Source organism: Calypte anna, chromosome 8, assembly GCF_003957555.1.
Source record: "Calypte anna isolate BGI_N300 chromosome 8, bCalAnn1_v1.p, whole genome shotgun sequence".
Taxonomy (NCBI): domain Eukaryota; kingdom Metazoa; phylum Chordata; class Aves; order Apodiformes; family Trochilidae; genus Calypte; species Calypte anna.
The window spans coordinates 3,814,680-3,838,893 of NC_044254.1; the positions used below are offsets into that span (position 1 = coordinate 3,814,680).

The 24,214-nt window shown below is 40.7% G+C and overlaps 1 protein-coding gene across 6 annotated transcripts in view; it reads right to left on the minus strand.

The window, feature by feature from the left end:
* Positions 1-1,585: 1,585 nt before the first annotated feature.
* Positions 1,586-24,214, minus strand: part of SOAT1 (sterol O-acyltransferase 1) — a 28,117-nt gene continuing 5,488 nt past the window's right edge. For 3 of the 6 annotated variants that reach the window (XM_008494815.2, XM_030455163.1, XM_030455164.1), the window contains exons 3-16: positions 18,772-18,830; positions 13,183-13,331; positions 13,036-13,095; positions 12,500-12,607; positions 11,133-11,415; positions 10,184-10,262; positions 9,542-9,623; positions 8,823-8,868; positions 7,594-7,723; positions 7,103-7,200; positions 6,224-6,322; positions 5,380-5,515; positions 4,379-4,524; positions 1,586-3,558 (exon numbers count right to left, since the gene is read on the minus strand). In XM_008494815.2, coding sequence (XP_008493037.1) covers positions 3,502-3,558; positions 4,379-4,524; positions 5,380-5,515; positions 6,224-6,322; positions 7,103-7,200; positions 7,594-7,723; positions 8,823-8,868; positions 9,542-9,623; positions 10,184-10,262; positions 11,133-11,415; positions 12,500-12,607; positions 13,036-13,095; positions 13,183-13,331; positions 18,772-18,830 — 1,532 coding nt within the window. In that variant the 3' untranslated portion in view covers positions 1,586-3,501. The remainder of the gene's footprint in view (positions 3,559-4,378; positions 4,525-5,379; positions 5,516-6,223; positions 6,323-7,102; positions 7,201-7,593; positions 7,724-8,822; positions 8,869-9,541; positions 9,624-10,183; positions 10,263-11,132; positions 11,416-12,499; positions 12,608-13,035; positions 13,096-13,182; positions 13,332-18,771; positions 18,831-24,214) is intronic. The other 3 variants (XM_030455166.1, XM_030455168.1, XM_030455165.1) reach the window with 2 other exon arrangements.

A 24,214-nucleotide genomic window follows, 5' to 3' on the forward strand; every position in this document is an offset into this window, starting at 1 on the left:
TCCAAAATAAGCTCCCTGTTCCTCCTTGGAGAGGTAGAGGGGCCCTGTACCTGCCAGGCAGCTCCTCCCCGGTTCCATCACCATGGAAACACAGGGCTCTCCCCCACCCCCCTGCATTCCAGAAGATGCTCTCCCCCTCCCTCCCTCCCTTCCTCCCTCCCAGCTCCATCCCACATCTTCCCCTCGGAGCTGCCACCTTCCCAGGAGATGACACCCACATCTTGCCCTGCTCCCCTTTACCCTCCTGCAACACCCCCAAGCCCGAATCAGAGAAGAAATAGGCCAAGGCAATGGTTTTTTTCCTCCCAATACCAAAATATATTTCAACTGCTGTAATACAGTAGATTATAAACAGCTCTTCCACGTGACAGGACACGGCCCAGGTTGCACCCCCTGGCTGGGCTCCTTGTCCTTCCAGCCCCAGCTACATCCAGAAGGCAGAAGCTCAGCAGTTCTGTTTTCCTTTAATGGGTGGAGTGATTCACACCAGTCGTGCCATTCCATGTTAAAAAAAAAAACCATCAGGATTTCACCTCTCCCACCACATGCCATACTTGGCTGTCATGGGATTGCAGACAGTTAGCAACTCAGACATAGGACTGCTTCACCTCTGAAGGCTGGAAGCCAAATATCCTGAGAGAGAGAGGACAAACTAGGCATAAAGGCTCTGCAGAGGTTCAGTCCTCCTGAGAACAAACCTATCTGCATGAAAACTGGGACATATTTCACCTTATTAATACTGATTGTTGTGATGTTACTGAGCTGCAGCTGTACTGGCTGCCACTCCAAAGCTGGAGGCTTCCCACCTCAAAACTGAAGGGGTTACCATGGAAGCAATTCTGTTGCACAATTCTGTTGGAAAGAACCTCAGGGAACAGTACACGTTGTTAGGAACTTGTCAAGGGCAGGGTGTGAACCTCAGCATCCTCATTGTTGACCAGAACATCAAACTGCCAGCTCTGGCAATCACAGCCTAAGGAAACTCAAACATGGGCCATAATTAAACAATTACTGCAAAAAAAGACTTAGTATATACCCTCCAGTACTCTTCATAAAAATGAAAATAAGCCCACATTCAAAAGCACTTGAAAAAAAAAGAAAAACACCACAAAACAAACAAAACATTACATTGAAAGTAATTCCCAATTGTTAATGCTCTGACAGCACTGCAAGATGCCTTGATCTTCAAGGCTAAAAACCTCAACCTGCCAAAACCTAAGACTTGTTCCAACAGTTGAGCATCCCTTTCTGGTTGCCTTTAGCTTGCCAGCTGCTCACACCCTCAGGCTTCAAAAACTAAGGATGCCAACACAGTAAATGATGACATTCTTTATCAGGAATGACAGCTGTGAGGGAAACACCAAAACTGGGCACAGTCTCCTTTTGAGAACACCAGGACAGCAGCAAGACCTGACACAGCCATCAAGACAGCAAACTGAATCCCAAATCCATTAGACCCTTTTTGAGTGCAATTACAGCTGTACAGAAGTTTTTTGAGCACCACAACTAAGAAGTACTGGACTGAATTTTATCCTGTATTAAGGAGGTGACAAAGCTGTTTGGCCAAAGGGTGGGATTTGTTGATTTTCTTAAAAAAAGGAAGCTCAGCTGCTCCAGCACATCTATCTTCTTCCTCCCACAAGAAGTCTGGTGAAAGATTTTAGGATTAAATCCACCCAAATGAGGAGAAAGGAATGCATTTCATTCTCAGGATTTTATATACTAATACTGCCAAGTTTCAGTACATACATTAACTCCTTCCTCTGAAATTAACCCAGTTGTTTCAACAAATACATTCTAGTGGGAAATCCTTGTAGAGCAAAGCCACAAAAGCAAACATTACATTTGGCAAATTTGAGCTGACACAATGTCCCTTCTGAAGAGTGGAATTCCAGGAACCTGGAAGAGTTTAGGCATCTCCTAACTTTCACACAGTCACTTTATGACTCAGGTTAGGAAAAACGGAAGCCCTAAAAATAGAAGTGGACTGGGAGAGAAGTCATCAACAGTCCTAATACTGCTGGTATCCAATACCTAGGCTGCAGGTCAGCAAGGAAAAATTGTGACCAAAAAGTCTCAATAAAGAATATTTAGATAACTCAGAAACCCCTGTGAACAAAGTTAAGGTACCACCATCAGATTACTTTCCCTCTCTAATCATGAAAACTGCAGTGGGGCTGGAGAGGTACATACCCAGATACCATGTAAGCCTTTTTTTGTGGCTAACATCTGGCAGAACAAGGAAACTGAAGGGACTGCCTAATTCACACAATGCCCCTCCCTTTAACAGCATGCATGAGAGCATGCCCTGCCTTTTCAGAAAGAATACCTAGGAAAAAGGCTCTTCACCTCAAGTCCCTACTGACAGAAAGGCTGACACAGGCAGATGAGAAGCAGCTCTGGCTCCAACCACGGCACCAACCCTCATTTCCCACTGAGGGTGTTGGAAGCTGCTGCTGCTGCAACACACATTGGGAAGAGGCACAGGGCTGTGCTGGCACATTGAACTGGATGTGGCCATTTCAGATGAGAATGCCCTATGTATCTGTAAATCAATTGTCATTTCTTACAGTTGGGTCATGGTGTTTCAAAACTTTCTCACTAAAGGAAGCCTTAACAACTTGCACACCTTAAAGAACCTGCCAAATTGAGGCAACAGCTCTTTTACAAGTGTTTTAAAAGAACTGATTATCTGGAGCAAGGGAAAGGAAGAGCTACAAGGAACAAGCTATTCCTCAAGCCCTGAGAGCCTTCAGAGAACAAAAATGCTGTAAGTCTGTTGGGACATTAATCAATACAGAGAAAACATAACATTTCAGTGTAAAAAGTCATATACAGACTGCACACACTGTGTCCTGCTTCTGAACCCCACTCTCCAATGCAGCCACAAGTAAACTGACAGCCCCTTCTTCCTTTGCCCATTTTAAACCTGTAAACAGTCAACATGTATAGAGTGAAGTTCAAAACCACCCAGGATTATTTTGGCTGTTTTCAGAGCAAGGAGGCAAATACCCTGTTGCTCTGCCACTTGTCTGTGCCATAGCAGCAGACAGAACCTCAAAGAACAGAAGTTTCATTGACATCCCATTACCAAAAGTCAGAAAAAAAATTGCAAGGGGATTGCTACAAAAGATGGACAGACACCAACAGTGAGTTCCTAGCAAATCTGACTACATTATCTATTGTCCAGAAGAGCAGCAACTTGTGGAGAACCCCTGGATGAGTAGGATTCCAGTAGACTGAACCTTCAGCATTATGTTTTACTGGCATAGAAATGGCTCAAGGAGGGACAGCATGTTGAGGATGCTGCCTATGAAGCCTGTTGCAATCCAGGTCAACTGGTTTGCCCCAGTAATGTTTAAAAAAATTACAGTTTCTCCCCAATAAACAGGAGGCACATCTTCCCTTAGAAAAAGTTTGTAGTGAGTTAGGTCACTGGTCCAAATATTTGGAGGACAACTCTGATCTTCTGTGATGATGACACAGCCAGAGCCCCTTTTTTTACATCTTCATATGACATGACCATGAACGTGGTTTTAAGTAGTCCAGGAACGTGGGCTGCAAACATAGAAAGGCAGCAAGTTAGTCACAGGCAAAGAGTGCAAGTTGTGTTCGTGTCTGCTAAAGTCCAACTTCCCTAGCAGGAAAGGTCAAACTACATTTTGACATCCTGCAACCCTATTCTTACCCTCACAAAATGCTGACTGTAGCTACACTTCCACATACCAAGCTGTCTGCCTCCCTGCCACCTGCCTTAACCCTAGTTCTGACACACCAGGTAAATGTCATATCTAATAAAATATTACATCAGGAAGCCAGTCACTTACTATGACAAACTCCTAAGTGAGCACAATCAAACTTAAAACATAGTTTACTTGAAGATAGCTTAAAATTGAAATCAACTAGACAGCAAGGAATTTTGTGTAGAACAGAATCTGCTATTAAGAAATTACTTCCAAGTCAGAAAGTAACAAAACCCCAAACTGACTATTTCCAGGCAACCAATTCTCAGTGCCACCCACTTTTGCCTGGGAGAGGCATAATGGGCTCAGTTCTTCTGTGCCTCCTAAAAAAGTTTCTCCTGACTCACTGGCCAAGTTCTGCAGTGCCATTCACACAGCCTGAATGACCTAGCATACTCTCAAGCAGTTGCTTATTTCCTCACAAAGGTGGAAAACCACCCTCAGATCCAAGTAGTGAAATACCATCAACATCAGAAGAGCACTAGTGATTAGAAAAAGCTTCCTAGGTTCTCTCCTGTCCCTAGGCTAATTAACCCCTCATGACCTGATACAGCACTTGTGCCATGCAGCTTCTGGCCTGTCCCCACAGGCCACTGGCATGGTCAGTTATCCCACAGGAAAGGTCAAGCACTAACATTTTCCATAGGGCAGTACTGGCGGGCATACCACTCCTGGCTGTAAAGGCAAATGATGACACCTTGGCCCAGGAAGAGGGATGTCCACATGATGACATTCCAGATGGGCCCTTTCCGACGGTCATTCAGGATGAAGTTGAAGACCACTGGAATGAGAGGAGACAAGAAGCACTGTTGAGGAACGAACTCAGAATTAAAGAACCAAAAACCAGCTGATTTCACTGGATCCACTTCATTTCTGGAGCAACAAGGCTGCTCTGTCAGGTCAGTTCTAGTGCAAGAAAACCTGACTATGATTGGCAGTAAATACTGTGAGTTGATTCTGAAGAATCAACTTTCAAGAAGTCTGCTGGCCCAGCTCTAGGCCTCTGAGAATCAATACTGTGTTACACTGGTGACCAAGACATGCCAGCAATGGTGGCCTAGAGTTTATTAGAGCCCTCTAGCCCACTGTAGCTCAAAACTGAACAAGAAATGGAAGACCTCTAACTTCTAAATGGGCTTTCTCACTGAAGGGGGAAACACACTATGATTTTAAAGAGGAAGACTTCCAACCTACTGACATATTCAGCTGAGGCTTGGCAAAGAGGAAGCACTGCTATTAAAATATGTACAGTGCCACATGAAAGCAGAAGATCATATATAGCTCTCTTCCTCTCCATCAGTAAGTCCCAAGACTGCAAACCCAGGAATGTGTACATCAATTTATCAATCGATCGATCAATCTATCAGTCAGTCTATCTATCAGTCAGTCTATCTATCAGTCAGTCTATCTATCAGTCAGTCTATCTATCTATCTACTGAACCACCTAGCTGCAAAAATTCATTCACAAAGGATGGAATGGCAATTGCAACTCTTGAACAAGAAACAGTTGTGTGCCAGTGCCTATAGAATAACTGGCACCACTGTCAGAAGGGCAAAGCATGCTTTTAAAAAAAAACACCAAAACCAACCAAACAAAAAGCCCACAACCCACTTAGAGCCTCTCCTAGGAACTTACTTCCAAAGCACATAAACAGGCAAAACAGAACTGGGTAGAAGAAGCCGAAGCAGATGCTCAGAACATATTCGTGCACAGCAGCTGAGACTGTGAAGACAGATAGCATAGCTGCTGCTTTGAACTTCTTGCCAAAAAACTGGGAGAGAAAAAGACAAAGTATTATAAGTTATTCTGTTGTGGGTTTAGTTTGGTTGTTTCAATATGTGAGATATGAGAGATACGAGAAGAAAGGATAAGAGATATGATAAGATATATGATATGACATCTATGATATATATCTATGCAATTTGATATACATTTATAATATAATGTAATATATTTATAAGTAAAACAAAATATCATGACATTACTTTTTATGTCATATAATATATAATTTAACATAATATATATTTAATATGTATAACTAGAATTATACATTGGATTATATTGTAATATACCATATCATGTAGTATATTACCATATGCAATAAATAATATATAATCATGTAGTGTATAGTATATAAAACAGTATATTTCTAATATTAGATATTATATATTACATATTATAATACATTGTAATATGCAATAATCATATTTTATTTCACTTTTTACTGTTTCACTGTTTTACTATTTCACTTTTTACTGTTTTGTTTCACTTAATTTTATTTTATACCTGAAACAAGAAGTGCCTGCACCAGCCAAGAGGCATACATGAAACCTGAAGTGCTTTACAGAGCACTTAAAAATTTCTAAAAAATCATGTGGCTGCCACCACAGACACAGAGGCTGCAGTTTGACAAATACAGTGTCTTGCTTGGTGGTTAAATATTTAATTAACAAGAAGCCTACATCTGCATGTTGCTCACCCAGAGGAAGTCCCTGTAGGCATAGTAATAGAGCCAGTCATGTACCACCACGTTCCAGGTTCGGTAGTAGTTTGCATAGGAAGTGGAGTTCCACCAGTCCTGAAAACACAGTTGAGAAAGTATAATCTAATTAAGTGTAAAAAAATTTTACAGGTGTCCTGGATATCAAGTTGAAAAATATCAATCAGAATAATACCACACAAACATAAAAACCATGCTGACATAAAAAGTCAAATAACATATTCCATTGCATTACCTACATTCTACTCTGAGTATCAAAGTCTGGTTTTATCCCAAAATGCAGATCATAAAGGAATATAAACAGTGCTGACAGAGCTATAGGGTAAGCCTGGAGGCTGGTTCTGTTCACACAGAGAGTATCCTGACTTAGAGCAATTCAGACTGCCAAGCAGAAATCTGTATCTGTTCCACAGCACAACAATAAACTTAAACCCTACCACAGAATCATAGAATCCTAGAATTGGCTGGGTTGGAAGGGACCTCAGAGGTCATCAAGTCCAACCCTTCATCCACTCCCGCTGCAGTTCCCAGGCCATGGCACTCAGTGCCATATCCAGTCTCTTTTTAAATATCTCCAGACACGGAGAATCCACTACTTCCCTGGGCAGCCCATTCCAATGCCTGATCACCCTCTCCAGAAAGAAATTCTTTCTAATATCCAACCTAAACCTCCCCTGGCACAACTTGAGACCCTGCCCTCTTGTCTTGCTGAGAGTTGCCTGGGAAAAGAGACCAACCCCATAAAACAAGCAAACCCCCATGGATGCTTTATTTGGTAAAACACCTTTTTTCTTCTGGAAAATGAGTTTTAGGGGCTTTGTAAAGCTTGCTTTGCAAACTGTAACTCTGTCTCCATACCTTATAGAACATCCTGTCTGCAAAGCGCAGCATCTCGGCAAAGGCGTTGAGCCAGCAGTGAAGGAAGGCAAAGAAAACCAGGAAGAGGATCAGGACTCCTAGGAACAAGGCAGAGTCAGACCAGGTTTGTAGAACTTTCTCTGCTATAAGCAAGAGCCTGTAACACAGTCAAGACTATAGGCACTGATACAGATGAGCTTTGTGCTACCTATGAAGTAAAAAGTATTTCAGTTTCTCATTACTCCATGCCATGCTCACCCCAGAGGGGCAATAGCACAGCTGCCCCAGACCCTAGAACTTGGCTCAGAAGACAGTTAGATTCAAACCCAAGCTTTTATTTTGTGCTGTTGATTCTCAAGTTTTAACACTTCATGCTGCAGTCTGCCCAGGAGACCTCCTTTGCTGAGCTCTGCCTGGTATGAACGTTACCTTTACACCAAGCACTTCCCTCCCTTCCTGCTCTTCCAGAGATGAGATCACTTGGGTCTTACCTGGCAGAATGGAATTGAAGATGCAGAGGACAAGTCCTCGAAGATTGAAGGTTTCTTGACTACTGTTGCGAAACTGAGGAATGCAGAGTCTCACAAAGATGTAGTAGGCATAGAAAAGTGAGCCAAGCACCTGGAACAAAAAAAAAATTACGTCTGATTCCATAGGAAAAATGCACAATTAACACTAAACAGCTCTAGAGGAGGAACAGCAGCTTCCAACACAAGTCCAAATAATTTATTTTACATTGCTGCTAATAAACTTCCCTGAAGGTCCAGGCAGAAAGTAATCCACAGCCAACTCTGTAGCATCTTGAGAGCCAGAAGCAAGATCAACTTGTCTTTTCTGCTACGGCAGCTGGAAGTTTCTCCCAGTCTTATCAACTCAGAGTTTATGACAAAAGATTTGTTTCAATGCCAAAGCAAGCAGGGAAAATACCCTGTGATGTGGGTCCCAGACAAAGGCAGAAATAATTGAGAAATACTTACTCGTGTTAAATCTAATGTTAAAGCTTACTTTGCTTTTATTCCAAAGGGTATGTTTACAGGCCAAATCACCTCAGGCCCTCCCTGGCTCATGAGCCCCTGTTGCAGAAGTTGAGGTCAAAATGCAGGTCACTGCTTTTAACACTCCAACTATTGTAAGCCAGATGCACACTTTGTCACCCTCTTTTTCAAAGAGCAAGCAGCCAAAGACCTTTTCATGCTTTATTTGCATTTCATTGTTTTTAGAAATGCATTGTGTGACAGTAAAAGCTCCAACCATTGAAAGCCTTGACTTGGAAACAGATCCACAAGAAGCAATTGAAGCTCAAGTCCAGTACTCTAAGAATCACATGAACCTTGAAGAGTTGGACTCCAGGTCTCATCATTTCAAAACTGGTACAAATATCTGAAGACAGGTAGTGTGCTAGTGAGTCACAACACAGCATCAGTGCAAACAAAGAGGGCTGTGCTCCACACACATATATACAGCTTTTGCTTGTATGGAACAGAGTCTGAAGGCTTGTTTGAGACAGGATTTTTATATTTCTTTTCCTCTTTGATACAACCAGTATCAAACAAGACCAGATTTTGAAATGAGATCAGTTTAATTTTTTTAATCATTAAAAAGTATTCTTTTCTGGTAAGCCCACAGCAAGTAAGCAGTGTTTTAATGCCAAAGAGAGAACTGTTTAGCACACTTGAGATGATCTTTGAAAGTGGATTCTTCAGAAAGCTTCAGCACTCACCTGTGCAAACTTGGTAGCTACATAGCCCCATCTTATAGTGGGATTCCTAGGAAAAAGAAGACATCATAGCATGTTAAAATAGGACCTCAAAGAAGCAAAAATATCCCTTCAGTTATTGGCTTTACTGACCTATACTCTGAAAAAAATCCCTTCTTGAACTCCAGAGATCTTTATCTCCTAATATCCAAGAGATGTCTGCCCATATTGCTGGTTCCTCTCTTCAAACTACAGCAGAATGACTCCAGGAATGCCATAAATGGGAAAGCATCTGGAGGGCAGCATTATGCAATTACGTAGGAGGTGGTGATCTGCCTGATAGTCACATAAGGGACTGCTGACTCGACACAAAGTGCAACCCAGCAAAGTACACAGAAGTTTGGGAGTTCCCAGTTTTAAAGGCTTCACCCTCCCTCCTTAAACTCAAGAGACAACGTTGCTTCTTGGCACCACATAACACAACACACAAAACTGCTGCAGGAACTCTGTGTCACTGGATATTCAGTAGCAAGTTCTTAATTTCTTACATTTCAAGAGCACATCTCAAAGAAATAAAAGCAGCACTGGAAAGTCAAAATACTATTACAGTTTTCATGACCAAGTTACTGACAATTGCAGCTGGATGAAATCTCTCAGTCATAAATAGAACAGATCCCATGCAGAGATGCTCAACACTGGCTTTAATTTTTAGATTCATGTTCTATTGGTGTTGCTCACATTACCTGGGGTAGTTATCTCTGTAGATCAGGGTGGGAGCAAAGAGGAAGTAGAGGTATTGGGAAATTCTGGGAATAGGTACTGTGCCTGGAAAGGGAGAGACAAAAAAAAACAACCCAACACTTTTCTATCTTTCTGCTTACTGATGGTTTCATTTTCCCAGTGCCCTTTCACAACATAAAACCCTTATCACCTCAAAAAAAAACCCAGTCTGGAAGTAAAGGCTTGCAATTTAGAGAGAATAAAACAAACTGTATCAACATGTGGGGTCATGATCAGCTCTGGTATGCCTTGCTAAAAGAGTTTCTGTGCTTCTACACTCACTGTCATTTCAACTAGAGATCACCAGGGAAGTGTAGGCAGCCTCTACACACATTTTTCTCCCAGAAGCAGAAATCAGGAGTGCTGCTGAAGTCATCACAGAGATGAGTCTGGGCTGAACAACAGCCTAACTGATTGCCTGCTACCACATGAAAAGGTTAAAGCTGAAATGACAATGTAGAAGGTCAGTCTAGAGCCTCATCACCTGCCCAAAGTCACCTACTCAAATCCTACCTCTCCAGTTCATGAGGACAGCTCAAACCAGTGGAGGGAAGAGAGCAGCTGGTTATGCACTAATGTCTAAAACAGGAGGGCAAGTTACTCACTGGACTTGTCCTTCACAGAGGAGAGGACTCTGGGCACGTTCTCCCTCACAAAGGAATGAGCCTTCATAACAAGACGAACCTGTAAGGATGAGTGAATTATCAGATTAAAACCTTTTCACTTTCCCAGCTTCCAAATAAAGACCCTGCCAAACATTTTCATAATCTTCATTTATCTCCAGTTCACCCCTTTCCCAAGGAAAGTGCTGCTTTCTTTGCCCACAGGGCTGTTTAACTGACATGAATTTAAAATGCTGCAAGATGAAATGCAGCAATAATCATGACTCAGGAGGGTCAAAACATCACAGGACCACAGCATGTGCAAAGACTCCCAAATCATATCAGTAAGTCACTAACCAAGACTAACTTAAAAATCAAAGAAAAAGCAAAAACTTCACAAAAACCTATCCACTTCAGTAGTCCAGTGTGCTTCAAAGTTTTCAAACTAGCTCCTTGATATCAAATGCATTTTACAGCAACTACCACTGCATAGCAATAAGGTGGTGTCACACAAATAATCCCTGAAGGGACTGAGGGACTATTATTAGCCCAAAATTAATTCTTCACTCTCATCTCTGACCATTTTGTTTTACCCTGATGGTCTGATCAGTTTCCACACTCCTGCACTCTTCCCCTCCTTGCCTCAAAAAGAAAATTGCACTTTCAGTAAAGTTCTCACTACAAGAATAAGTCAGTTGCTTCTTTCAGCCTTGAAGTATGTTCAGCAAAAAACATTGCAAAATCTTAAATACAGCATAAGAAAAAAAATATGGTTTCCAGATCAAAATAAAGTTTACTATCCAGTATTTCTCATTGGATTAGGTCTGTCTTCAAGTCAAAGACAAAATCCATTCACAGCCCTGGCTTAATTTAATGCATAAAACAACACTTGACTCCTTCAAAAGAAAGAAATCCATTTTGAAAACAGGATTTATGTATTTAAAAGACCTACCTGTTCCAGTATTACAATAAAACGGGAAGCTGGAGGCAGGGCATATGATACAGCAACATAGGTTGGTCCAAATCCAAGGCCAGCTGTTTGGAAGAGTGTGAACAACATCCCATAGAAAAGAGACCGAATGATACGATGGGAGGAGCTGCAGTAGCCTTGGGCCCACCAGACAAAAAGGTTGTAGGGGATGATAACTGTGGCACAGAACATGCACAGCCAGGTGCAGAAGACAACTGGGAACTTCCCGAAAACAAAGACCAAAAGATCAAATCCTAGGACCAACCTAGAGGCCACAAAAAAGAGACAATATTCAGTGTCACTAGAAATACTTCTACTCCACTAAGTGGCTACAAAACACAAAGCTTCCACATCATGGTTGTTTGACAGTCTAGACTGTGGCAATTTTCAGCTCAGAAAACTTGAGGGCTGTCAGTGGCAGATTTAAGTGATCACCCACAAAGCACACCAGAAAATTAGAGATAAGGACTCATGCTATCAGTTGTTTGTTGTTTTGTTTTTTAAATAATCAGAGAATCCACCCTTATTAGTTGATTTTAGAGGTAAAAAGCTATTCTCCCCTAATGTCCAAACAGAATTAAGTCAGGATCAACTAAACAATATTCAAGCGTGCCTGAACCTCTTCTTACACCTAGACAATTATTATAAATCCACATACAGATCTAGTTTTGTACACTGAAGATCAGATAACCAGCAAGATAAAGATGTAATCGTATTTGTGTACGTGGGATGAAGCTTGCCAAAAAGATCCTATTTTAAGCAATAAGCAAATGTGAGGAAATCAGCCTTTCATAATCTTATTCAGAACTGGCTACCTGCAAAGTACAATCTTAACAAAGGCTGTGCCAACATCCTTTGTATTTTCTTCCCCAGCATAAACAAGAAGTTCTCTTTTTGTTTAAGCATAAGTACAGTGTTCCACAACTCATTTTTAAGCAGAGAGAGGACTGATTATTTAAAGTTTCTCTAAACACAGTCCTCCCTCAAGCAACAGAAGAAGCTGCAAGCTACTGTTTCATTAAATTTATTCAATGAGAGAAGTACACATTCAATGATGATCTCTCCCTTCCATCAGCCCTATCATGACCTAGGCACATTAGGCTGAACTGTGTGTAATTCTCATGGAATACACCTGTGAGGATTCTCCTCATATTTATCTATCTGATTTGAAATGCCCTCAGCAGGAATTCCAGCATTTAAAGTGGTTCAAGTTGAAAACCCCCTTCCAACAAGATCCCAAGGAAGGATTCCTGCTTCTTTCTGCACCATTCTGCACTTCCATCTACCTCTGATGCTCTGGAAGCAAGTATTTCCCAGCCATATTCCCTGTCTTCCCAGAGCATTCCTACCTTCCTTCATCAATGAAGTCCACTAAAAGTGTGCTGAGGATGAAGACGATGAGAAGGGCGATGAACATGTGGTAGATTGTCCTGATGTGACTCACTTCAAACAGCTCACTAAGGGAGAGATTTGGATGCTATCAGGCAACTCACAAAGCACATCACACCCCCAGTAGCTTTCAAAGTGCTTCCCAGTAAGAGAAGGTGGCATCACTTTCCATTCCAGTTCCAAGGACTGAAGTTAATGCACTGTTTGGGTGCCAATCCACACAGACACTTCCCTGTGGTTTACCCTCAGACACCAAATAATTAGCCATTATCTTAGTGGTACTGAAAGGACTGTAATTAACACTTATTTACAACTGGGAAGCCCTCAGGTTGCAGTAGAGATGTTTTAGAAAGGAACAGTGAAGCTTAGATGGATTAGCCCACAGGGGCCTGAATATAAAACTGGGTGGCAATGGGGAGAGCACATCAGAGCAAAGGTTTGCTATCAAGGGTATTCTCAGTCAATTTCATAGAAAACATGAAATAAAGGTACTCACTCCAAGAGGGACCTTCTGGCACTAAAGATCTTCCCATGCTCTGGGGGAGCCCTTAAGGTCCTGACAACAAATAGGAGAACATTTGAGACAAGAAAGGAATTAAGGCTTCCAGCCAATCTTGTTATAGAACAGCTTAAACTGATTTACTTGGCTTTGTGCTGCTCCTTCTCTGAGGAGGAAGCTGGGAAGAGGGAGGCTGAAGGTGAGGAGTCCAGGAGGGCCGATTTTGCTACCAAACTGTTCACAAACTCTGTGAAGTGACTATCCACTTCCTTCATGAAAGCTGGCTTCAATTGCTGGTACAACAAAAACAGAGCAGAAAATTGTTTAACTTTCTGGATACATTTTCATAAAACATTTATATCCCTTTTTATCCCAGGGCAAGACAGAGTAATGCATCAAGAAAACATTCCTGTAGCATCTCCCAACAGCTGGAGCCAACTACTGGATACGATCAGGTAAGATCAGGAGTTTATCCTGACCTGTTCACACTCCTGAGGCCAGAGGACTCTGAATACTGGTTGTTTTCTATCAGATGCAAGACAGAGGAGTAAAGTAAACATGCTGATCATCATTGTATGTCTAGAGTGGCAGGTATTTCACATGCTCTATGTAGGTATTTCACATGTTCTAGAGTGCCTAGAAGGTTGAGCTAAACTTAATACATGAGCCCCAGAAAACATTTCTCAGTTTTAAACAGTGTCTAAAGTTAGCATAGAAAACAAATACAATAAGATGTACTTTTTAGCCCAGCTAGTGTTAATGAAGCAAAGATGGATCTTCTCACCCTCACAGGTAAGTAATCACTATTGATGTTCTCACACATGAACATCTGAATTTAACCTTCCACTGCTACCACTGTTTGCATTAAAACTTTCCCCTACCACTGCAATTACAGAATGCACAGAAGATTTCCCACTAGAGCAACAAGAGGGTAACATTGTGAAGCATTAAGACTGAGCAGTAAGAGAGACAAAACTGGCAGGCAGCAAGACTGAAGTTCAAGAATTCAGGGGATGGAATGTCCCAGTTGAATATTGTACACCCACTCTATTTCAGACAGCTTTATACAGGTTACTGCTCTAGTACAGCCAGTTGTGACAAAGTTGCACCATATTTAGCCTCCTAGTGGTTTTGCTCACATTTTATTAGACAAAGGCAACTTCTGCAGCATCTGGTTCCAGATGACCTGGACTTCTTAGGGTACACATAAAATCATTGATGAACATCCCCCTCCCCACCATCTTTTTGGAAAAATGCACTGATACAGAAGAAGCACCAGAGATAATCAGCTGTGAATAAAGCATAGGCCACTACTTCCTGTTTGACCCAGCAAAGAGTTTCTTTTCTGGAAGAGAAAACATTACTTAAAACTTCCAAAAATAAGTTATCCTGGTAATTATTACAATTCATGGTAATTATTACAATTCATCTCCAGAAGGCAGGCTGTAAAATGCCATGATGTTTTCATACCCCTTTTGTCTTGCCTGAAGAATAGCACAAGTAATTCATTTCCTGCATTTTCTTGCCTGTAATATATTTGGATCTGCTATTTAGTCTCATAACATAAGCTTTCAAAGACTTGATCTCCCACACCCCAGGCAGAGTTTTGAAAACTAGATACACTTAGAAGAAACTGTAAGATAAAATGTTCAAAGTTACTTATTTTTGCAGCTCTGGAGAGCTGTTTGCTGCAATGCAAATTCTCTTTTTCTTTATATACAGAGAAGATATGGAGGTTTGCCTAAGTGGTATGACTAGGAAAAAAAAACACCACAAAAAACCAGGCAAAATTAATTCCCTCAAGAATTAAAAAAAGGCAACATGCAGTCACAGGACTTCCATGAGAACTTTGGGAATCTAAAGATCCTTAGATCCTCTGGCACTTCAGTAGACAGCAAGTTGTAAGACTTCTGAGAACTGAGATCCATAACTTCAAATCCTCAGACACCAAATGATTTTCCCAATACTTGAGCTTAGTGATGAAGCACAGCTGAAAGCTAACCCCGAGCTCCCAAACCATGAGTCTTTCTAGCATGTTCTGCCAGAAAGTCATTTTCAGGACAGGAAATAAGCAAGTTTTGAGAAATTACTTTGCATCCAATTGCATAGTGTGTTTTGGGGGGGTTTATGCAAGTGTCTAGTGGCAATATTTGTCTGACCACCCTTTTGACTGTGATTTTTCAAGTTTGTGTCCAGATTCAAGGCCCAACACCTTCTACATGGTAACTAACATTTCATCCAGCCTTCCTGCTGATGAGCTGCTTAAGAAGCACTCTTGCTTCCCTGATCACCTTCAGAATACAGCTGTTTTCTAATCTTTAAGACTGACAAGTTACAAACCCAAGGAATTAATTTTTAAGGAAGGAAAGAAAGAGACAGGAATTTGCACAAAGCCAGTGCTTCTTCAAAAAGGCATTTGTGGCCTCATTTGTGTCTCAGTGCCTATCATGCTGAAGAAAGCTAGAGAAACATTATTTTTACTATGCAGGAAAAGGTACAAAGTCTATGAAAAGAAGGAAAAGCCAAATAACAAACAGGATCCATTAGCTTCAGTGAAATGTTCACCTCTTGCACAGAGCTCTTCACACATTTATGTTTTAAGGAGTTTGGACTTCCACTGATGGACACATGGGATCCATGACAAAGCCTTCATACTCCAAGCATCCTTTGATTGGTTTTATACAGTAGGTCCCCAAAACACTAAGCTAAAAAAAACCCCTTCAGAAGCAAAGCTTTCAGACTAACAAAAATGTACTAATAGATGATGTATTCTTGCAAAACATTACTGGTTAATGTGACAACAGCCGAACAAGAAAGCAAAACAAAGTCTAACTCTGGCAGGAAATACAGGGCAATGTGAAATGAAACCACACAAAACCACATAAAATCAGGGGACCAAGGACCCTGAAGTCAAAATGCACGAGAACTCTACATTCCTCCCATTTCCTGGTGATCAGAAAGATCTCTTGAAACAGAAACTGCAGTAGGAGGAGAAAGAGATTATTATTTAATGTAATAATTTGGTGACTGCCAGTATACAATAAACAAGATTCAACAGTGCTTAATGAAACAGTTCTTAGACTGTGGCTGCTCTTGGATATTGCTTTCTGGGGATCAGATCTCTCAGAAATGTGGATTTGCTCTTTTAAAAACAGAAGAAAAGAGTTAAATACTGTCTAAAACCTGTAACAGGAGACTCTGGTGTTCTCTGGCATAGCCTGCTTTTACAGCATGCATGCACATATCCCTGCCAAAGAAAAAGTCAAATAGAAGTTCCTCCTCCTCTTGCAGCACTCAAACTCCCTTGCCAAAAAACCCCACACTATTCATTCCTACCAAAATCTGTCTTTTATTTTAAAGCCTCTTTCCCTTTTTTTTTTCTTTCAGCCTCATCTCAGCAACATAAATTCTTTCCTTAAACTATCTTTACAATTTAGTTTGCACTCAGCTGAGATTGTCTCCTCCTAATACAACCCTCAGGGACTGCCATAACAGACATGTATTTGGACTGGGAGAGCAGGACATGAGTTCTCTAATCTAAACCAGGAGAGATTTAAACAAGATTATTAGGAAGAATTTCTTTACTGAGATAATAGTTAAGTGCCACCAAGGAGGTCGTGGAGTCACCACCCCTGGAGGGATTTTAAAAAAAAAAAAAGTGTAGATGAGGCACTTAAGGACATGTTCTAGTGGGCTTGGTGATATTTAAATTTTTTTTAATTTGCCTTTTTTGGGAGGATGTTGATGGTTGGACACAGTGATCTTGAAAGTCTTTTTCAACCATGACAATTTCATGATTAAACGTACAAATAGAGCACAGACCACACATTAATTGTGATAACAAAACTGCACAATATATTGTGTTATACTGCCAATTATACTGCCATTCAAAGGGCAATCTACTTGTGCAATTGCCAGAGTAACTGATGTCACCATTACATTTTAAACAAAAGAATTAGATAATTATAAAACCAAATAGAAGGGAAAGGATGAAAAGAGTGCTATGCCAGAGAGAAGCTATCCAGTAACTGATAAGAAGTCATAAAAAGTTGAGAAGCAACACTGTAGCTTATTTAGAAAGTTGCAAATGTTCCTCAGCATTTTACTCATTCTAACAGTAATTTCAGTGACCAATCCATAACATCCAGTCCTGATCAACTGACAGAACACAGCATTCCACACTCAGGTTAGTGTGAACCAAGGACTAGGTTTTCAGACAGGACATCCCATGCATGAACCTACAAACCCCATTTAAATCACGGGGAGCTGTCAGTGACCAGCACTTTACAGAAGTCAAGCACCTGTCTAGAACTCAGTTAACTAACCTCCAAGTTAACTAACCTCCAAGTTAACTAACCTCCAAGCCTCTGTTCAGTGCTTCACACAAGAAAAGGACCAGGCATTCCAGGAATTCTCAGGAATTTTGCAGTAGATGGAGGGTTTTATGTAGTCTTATAGCTATTATTGTAGCTCTGAGGCACATTAAACAAATTTACAAGCTGCCTAATGTTGGCTTTAAAACCTGCATTTCCTATGTTTTGGGAGAAACTTAAGTACTAAAAGCAGTGCTGCTGCTTTTCTTCCATTCTCTTAGCAGATAAGAAATTACTTTGTCTACAAACTAGTGTAAAGCTGGGGAGAAAAACACTGCCAGAAAAACAGAATTAGAAACAAGAGACATTCCTGAGAAAAGAAAGGCAAGATCAAGTTGTACCCTTGCAACCAACTAATGTTCCCTGGAACTTATAAAGTTTGTCTGAACAGCCAAAGCTTTCTCATGTGGCTGTTTTGTCTTCAGGGAAGATAGGAAGCTTGCTCTATCCTGTCCTCATCAGAGAAAAGAAAGTACAAAATAAAGTTGTGAGCTGAATATCCCCCTCATGGGCTGAATTTTAGGAGTTTCACTGCATAAAGCAGTACATATTTTGCAGAAGATGCTTAAGTACACTTTAGTTATATCTGTTATAAATTACACATCAGAGGTGTGTGATAAATATTTCACCAGATGTGAAATAAAAAAACTTGTAAAAATATCTCAAAGGTGCAAAATACTTCATTTGTCTTACAAGTGCCCACCCTCTACTCTTCACATAAGAGTGTCACAATTACATTACTTCATCTTTACCACAGGATTCTCTGCAATAAAATGAAGCAAGAGTGCAGCATGATTTGCCCTGAAGAACAATGCTTACTACAAAACAATGGTTAACAATGAGGGTGCAGTTCATTGTTAGGTAACTGCATTTAATTTGGGCATTAAATCATCTTGACATAAGCTAAGACAATGGCAGCTCACATGGGTGATGCTGGAAATACCCAGTGCTATTTCCTTTGATGCTGCTGCTCAAAGAGTGGGACCAAGGCTCAGGAAAGTCACCTCCACAGCCACAGAACATTTCACAGACTCAGTAGGAAAGCAAGCAAACTGGTAATCACACTGCCAAAAGTTGGTGGTGAGGGAACCTCCATTTTATTTACAGGCCCCAAAGTTCACTCTTATCTCTGGACTTCAGCCTGTTGGGATCAAGTGAGACAAAACTTCATCTGATAACACAAACCCTCTTGTGCAAAGTCAGAAGAAAGGAGGAGCTAAAAAGGGCTGTACAAAAGTCACTGCACTCAAGCTATGACTGACCAGGGATATTTATATTCTAGGACCAGTGACTCTCCAAAAGACATTCAGGGTAAATTATCCTGTTCCTTCCTACAAGCAAGCATTGGAGTATAACTTACCTCAGCTTCTGCTATTAGCTGCATTTTCCTTGTTATCACATGGTCAACATCAACACGGCCTAAGGAAGGAAAGCAAGTATTTAACATTTGTATTTTCAGTGATGCTTTTGGATGTCTGAAAACACAGAAAGTATGACATACAGTAGCTGGTTTTTTCATTGGTGCTTCTGACTTCTAATAAGGTACCAGTAAGTTTAAAACTAAGTTACAGGACATTAATAAAGTTATGACCAATTATTCTAAGCAGCCATTAAAGATCACAGCACTATAAGACAGTCAACAGCTGATAAGATGCTGCATTTTTGAAAGCTTCATTTTTCATCAGCAACTCTGCAAATCTTCCCAAGGTCCCTAGACATATTCAGCCTTGAAACAGCAATTAGAACAACCCTTAGAAGGTCATATCCAGGCGTGCTGATCTTTTATCAGAACTTTATCTTACACTCTGTGAACTAGACCTAAGATTAGTTTGTCTGGAGTTCACCACGTTGCCAAGTCAGCCAAGTCACAACTATCTGTAAACCACTGCAGCCAGCTCTGAAAACAAGCTAACTGGGAAGCTGAAGGGTTATTTTGTGTTCAAACCTGGCTATTTCCACTTCTTTCATCCCCCAGCAGAAGCATGGGACATCAGTCTGACTGTAATTGCTCAGCAATTCATTGCTGGAACAGTGGGGATCCAGCCATGCCATAAACATCACCTGATTTGTTTCATTACCAGTACCACTGGCCCAGATTTAAAGCCTCAAATATCACCTTGCATGAAGTACTACACACACCTGACATGCCTCTAGTATGTCAAGAGGAACAAGGCATGTGTATCTTTATATATGGGACATCTTTATATTTCAGGATAGCTGCTTCAGACAGGGTTTGTCTGCAACAGTTGTCCAGTGCTGGCAAGCCAGCTGCTGTTTCACTTCAACAACTACAACACAGAAGATAAAGTTACTTAAAAGCAGTCTTGCACATGAAGCAAAAACAAGATGAAAGCAGCAATATCAACTCCCCTGGAACACTAGCCAGGGTGAAAATACAGCAATGAACCTTGCCTTGTCCATGTCCTTTGGCAGTTACAGATACATCATTAGTCTCCTCCAGTAATACATGGCGAGTATCACAACTTGTATGATGAGTTTCTAAGACAACATTACCCCTTTCAGAAAAAGAGGATACTGAACTGATTGCCAAGTAATATTCCAGGGAAGCATAAGCTAACAGATTTGCCCTACAGGTGTAAAGAGAAGACAGAAGTCTGAAGATGCTCTTGAGAAACCAGCTGTAAACAGCTTAAGCAGACCTAATTCAAAGTTAACTCCTGTTCCAATACTAGAGAAGAGTTAAATGAAATGAGAGAATTCACCTTCAATGAAGCCATGTTCAGTTGTTAGTATTAATTGCACCCCTCCACACCCCCAATCTTGCAAGGAAGATAATTTCTTAAACCTGCTACACAAGCTACAAACTTAAGAACAGACCAGTAACAACAGCCTATCACTTTGTAGCCTTGTAATCCAACAACAAAGCAAGTAACTTGGTTAATATAATGAATTTCTGGCTGCATAAAAAGATAAATTTTTACAGAAACAGAATCTTGGTTGCTAAGCATCTCACCTACAAGAAAAAAAAATACCTCAGCATTTGAGCTCATCATGCTACTTACTATACTTGCACAAAACAGCAGCAGTTTGGAACACAATTTAAGAGAGGAGTACAAGACAGCATTACAGTCCCTTGTCTCACTCAGTTTGTGCACTTTGCTGGTCTCAAATGGAGCCCTCCCCTCTCTCTCCCAATGAATAAAATAACTTTTTTAAAAAATCAACCTTTTCCACAAGCAGCAGAACTGTATGCCCTTCATATAATCTCAATGACTCTACTGCAGTGTCTCTCCACAATATTCCTATCTCCCTCCCTCTACCACTACTAGGCTGTGCTTGCCTGCTCAAAAGCAGACCACAGGTGTTCAGCTCAAAACTCAAATCTTTTCCTGTAAAAAGGTAAGAATTTGTGTTTCTTATCCAGCTGCCAGTCTTCATGACTTTATCAAGTCAGCTTGAAGCTGTCCAACATGGCCAAAGAGGACAGGACAGATGAAGCTTAAGAGATTCAATTATTTCTTTCATAAGCTAAGCTAAAAATAAACAAGCACTGCTTTGACAATATATTTTCTCTCAGATCTTGCATTCAAAGCTTCTGTTATTAAAACTACTCAGGAATGGGTCACTTTGGAAATAAAACCCCATTTTTTAACTTAGAAGGCCTTAAAGGGGTATAGTTTTACAGCCACCTAATGTACAGCTTTAATGGTTGTACAGGAAATGAGGCCAGTGTCTGACCTGCTGATGCTGCAATTGCTAAACTGTACACAGTGTTCCTCCTATAACTTTATTCACCCACGCACCAGTGTATGCAGATTAGACAGTTAACATCTTTAAAAGTCATTAAAATCAAGATCTCTTTGTCTTTAGGATATGCATCCCATAACAAAAGTAAAACCACCTTTAAGCTTGTTGCTTCTTTTCCAGAGCAAAGCCTCCTGTAGGAGAAAACCCACCCCAAACCAACAACTCAGGCTGCTGTGTTGCACAGCCCCATAAAATCAGGCTGTGTCACAAGGCAGAGAGCAGAGAACACAAACTCATCATATTCTTGCGTCATTCATCTTCTGTTGTGCAAGCTGCTGCTTGTGTCCTGTGAGGTCATTTGTGAAGAGAAACATCACATGATTTTGAGTGTGAAAAGAGCATGTACACCTGACACCAAAAATGAAGACTGGATCCCCCTGTATCACTTTGGGACTGGGACATCCCAACAAAAATGGACTCAAGGCTACACAATACAAGAAAGCAAATCTTAGCATTTAAAATAATATGGGATATGCCTTAAGGAAATGGGAAATCCACTGCAAGTCATAAGGAAGAAAATCTTCCTTGAAGGCTAGTACGAAATGTCATGATACTGAAGCATGGTTCATTTGGGAAGAGCTTTGCTCACAGGGAGAAATTTAATCTAATAGAACTTCTGCTCCTTTCCCAAAGACATTTGTAAGATCTTTAACTAGCTAACCACTTGCCTTGAGCTTGTGACACTTCTGCACAGCCCAAACTCTAAGCAGGTTCAAAAATCAGAAGAAAAACCAATTACCATTTTAATTGTAGACTTTGCTTCCATAGGAAATCAAGATAATAAAATATTACCTGGAGACTGAGGAAGCTTTTTGTTGTTGAAAACTTGAGCAATTTAAGTTTCACAAGACTTATCAGCTACCTTCCTTAAAGGACCTCATTGTCTCTTTTTCAACATATTCTTGTACATTACAGACAAGTGACATTTAAGAGGAATAGAGAAGCCTCCCATTCTGCTGATGTCAGTGTTACAGCTTGGCCTCCAACAAAAACAACTTCTCTGCAAAACACCAGCCAGCACTCTACAAAGTAAGCTCACAAAAGCAAACAGTGCTAAAAGACATTTATTTTATTTCATTGCTGTGGTCCACAATTATCTCCAAATGCACAAGTGGGAATAAGTCCTTTGAGCAAAGCCCTGGCTTGGGCAGTGTTACTGTTCCAGACCATAGCTGCTTCACCAGCCACCAAAGCTGCTCAGCCACTGCCACTCAAAATGTTCCTTCACTGTGGTAGTTAGAACCACCCAGGAGGCTATTGCTATCTGCATCCCTGCTCAGCATTCAAGACAAAAATAGCTCTTTGCATAAAAGCCAGGAAAAGCACACCTACTGCAGTTTATTGCCACATGTACTTCAAAAAAAAAAAAAAAAAAAAAGACACCTCTCAGAACAACCAAGCACACCATTTATAGTTCACAAGTATTTTTTCCCAACAATGTCAGGATCTGTTTAGCTTCAGGATCTTAACAGAAAGTCACAGATACAAATTGTACCCAACACTGCCCCTCTCTAAAAGTTTAAAAATATCTTCATTATTTCTTGATCAGACAACTTACCACTCAAAAGGTTAAAGCAACAGAGGCAGAAGGATTTCCTGGTCCTGTTAGACACCTGGCATTACCTGAAGGAGAGCTATGTTAAAGCCAAGCTAGTGCAAGACTGCTGTAAAGAGGGAAGTCTTCCATATCTAAAGCAATACAACATCTGTTAATAATTTGATGCCAAAAACCCTATTCTGACTTATGACAATGTATTTGGCCACTCAGCAGAACAGAGTTATGACTAGAATGCTTCCAGAACTTAGATGATCTGCTTAAAGAATGTACAAGTGAGGTGTCCTTGCACTGCAGCTGGGCTAAAAATTCAGTTGTAAAGTAATTCCTACAGAAACACAGGACCCAAAAAGCCTCTTCACTCCCAGGAGGAAACACCAGCTCTCTCTGTGTCATACCAGCATGCCCACAGGCTCTTCTCCAAACCCACAGGTTACAAAACACCAAAGCACCTACAACTACCAGAATCCACCCTGTCTCAGACAAGACAGTTCTGCTTGATCCAACCCACTCAAAAAATTTAATTCAAGCAACTTAATCACAAATCCATTAATCCACAAGAAATTGCCTTTTGATACAATTAACATTTATTGCTGTAAGCCAGGCAGCAGACCCAAAAGCTTTCCAAATTAAAGCTCCCTCCTCCCACATCTCTCAGAAAGGACACACAATTCATGAAGCTTCCTGAACTTTTGCACTCAGAATGATCAGTAGTAACCTCTTGACTGGAAGATAACAACCACTTTCTAAGACCAGCATTACCAAACAGGCTCACTCACACCAAACACAGATATGCCACACAGTCTGTTTGTTTGCAGATCAGTCTCCACACACTTCTAATCCATTTCTGAGCAAACAAGGGCAAATTCCAAACCCACCAGTTTACTGTTTTGAATGGTTTAATCTTAGCATTTTAGAGGCACTCAGATACACACTGAAAAGCCATTTCTCTCTAACCTTTTAAGCTCTGCCCATCCAGTTTCTATAAAGGCAGTCCAGGGAAGTTTTCCTGCAACTGGTACAGCACCTGATAGCATTATACCATTAAGCTGAACAGTTTTATATTTATTTATGTATCTCCAGCAGAAAACTTACAAAACTAATCTTTCTAAGGAAGCCCAGCTTTTGCAAGTGGATTACTGCTGCCTAGCTCACCTGTTGACTCTATGCCAGGACCAAATTAGTTGTTTAATTATGACATTGGAACCAATTCAAAGTGAAGCAATGCAGGAGACTGAAGTTCAGGCACTCTGTCAAAGGGAAATCACAGGCTGAACAACTACAAGATACAAACACATCGATGAACAGAAGAATTCTTCTGGCAGTCTCAGAGCTACAAATACTTCCACATTTCTATAAATTTGGGGGTACCAGAGAACAAAATATTGCATATCAGAACTCAGCAAACAATGAGATGGTTTTCAGCAGAACTGATGTAGTTCTAAAGCTATGGATTAAAATTCTTCCTCCAAGCAATTTC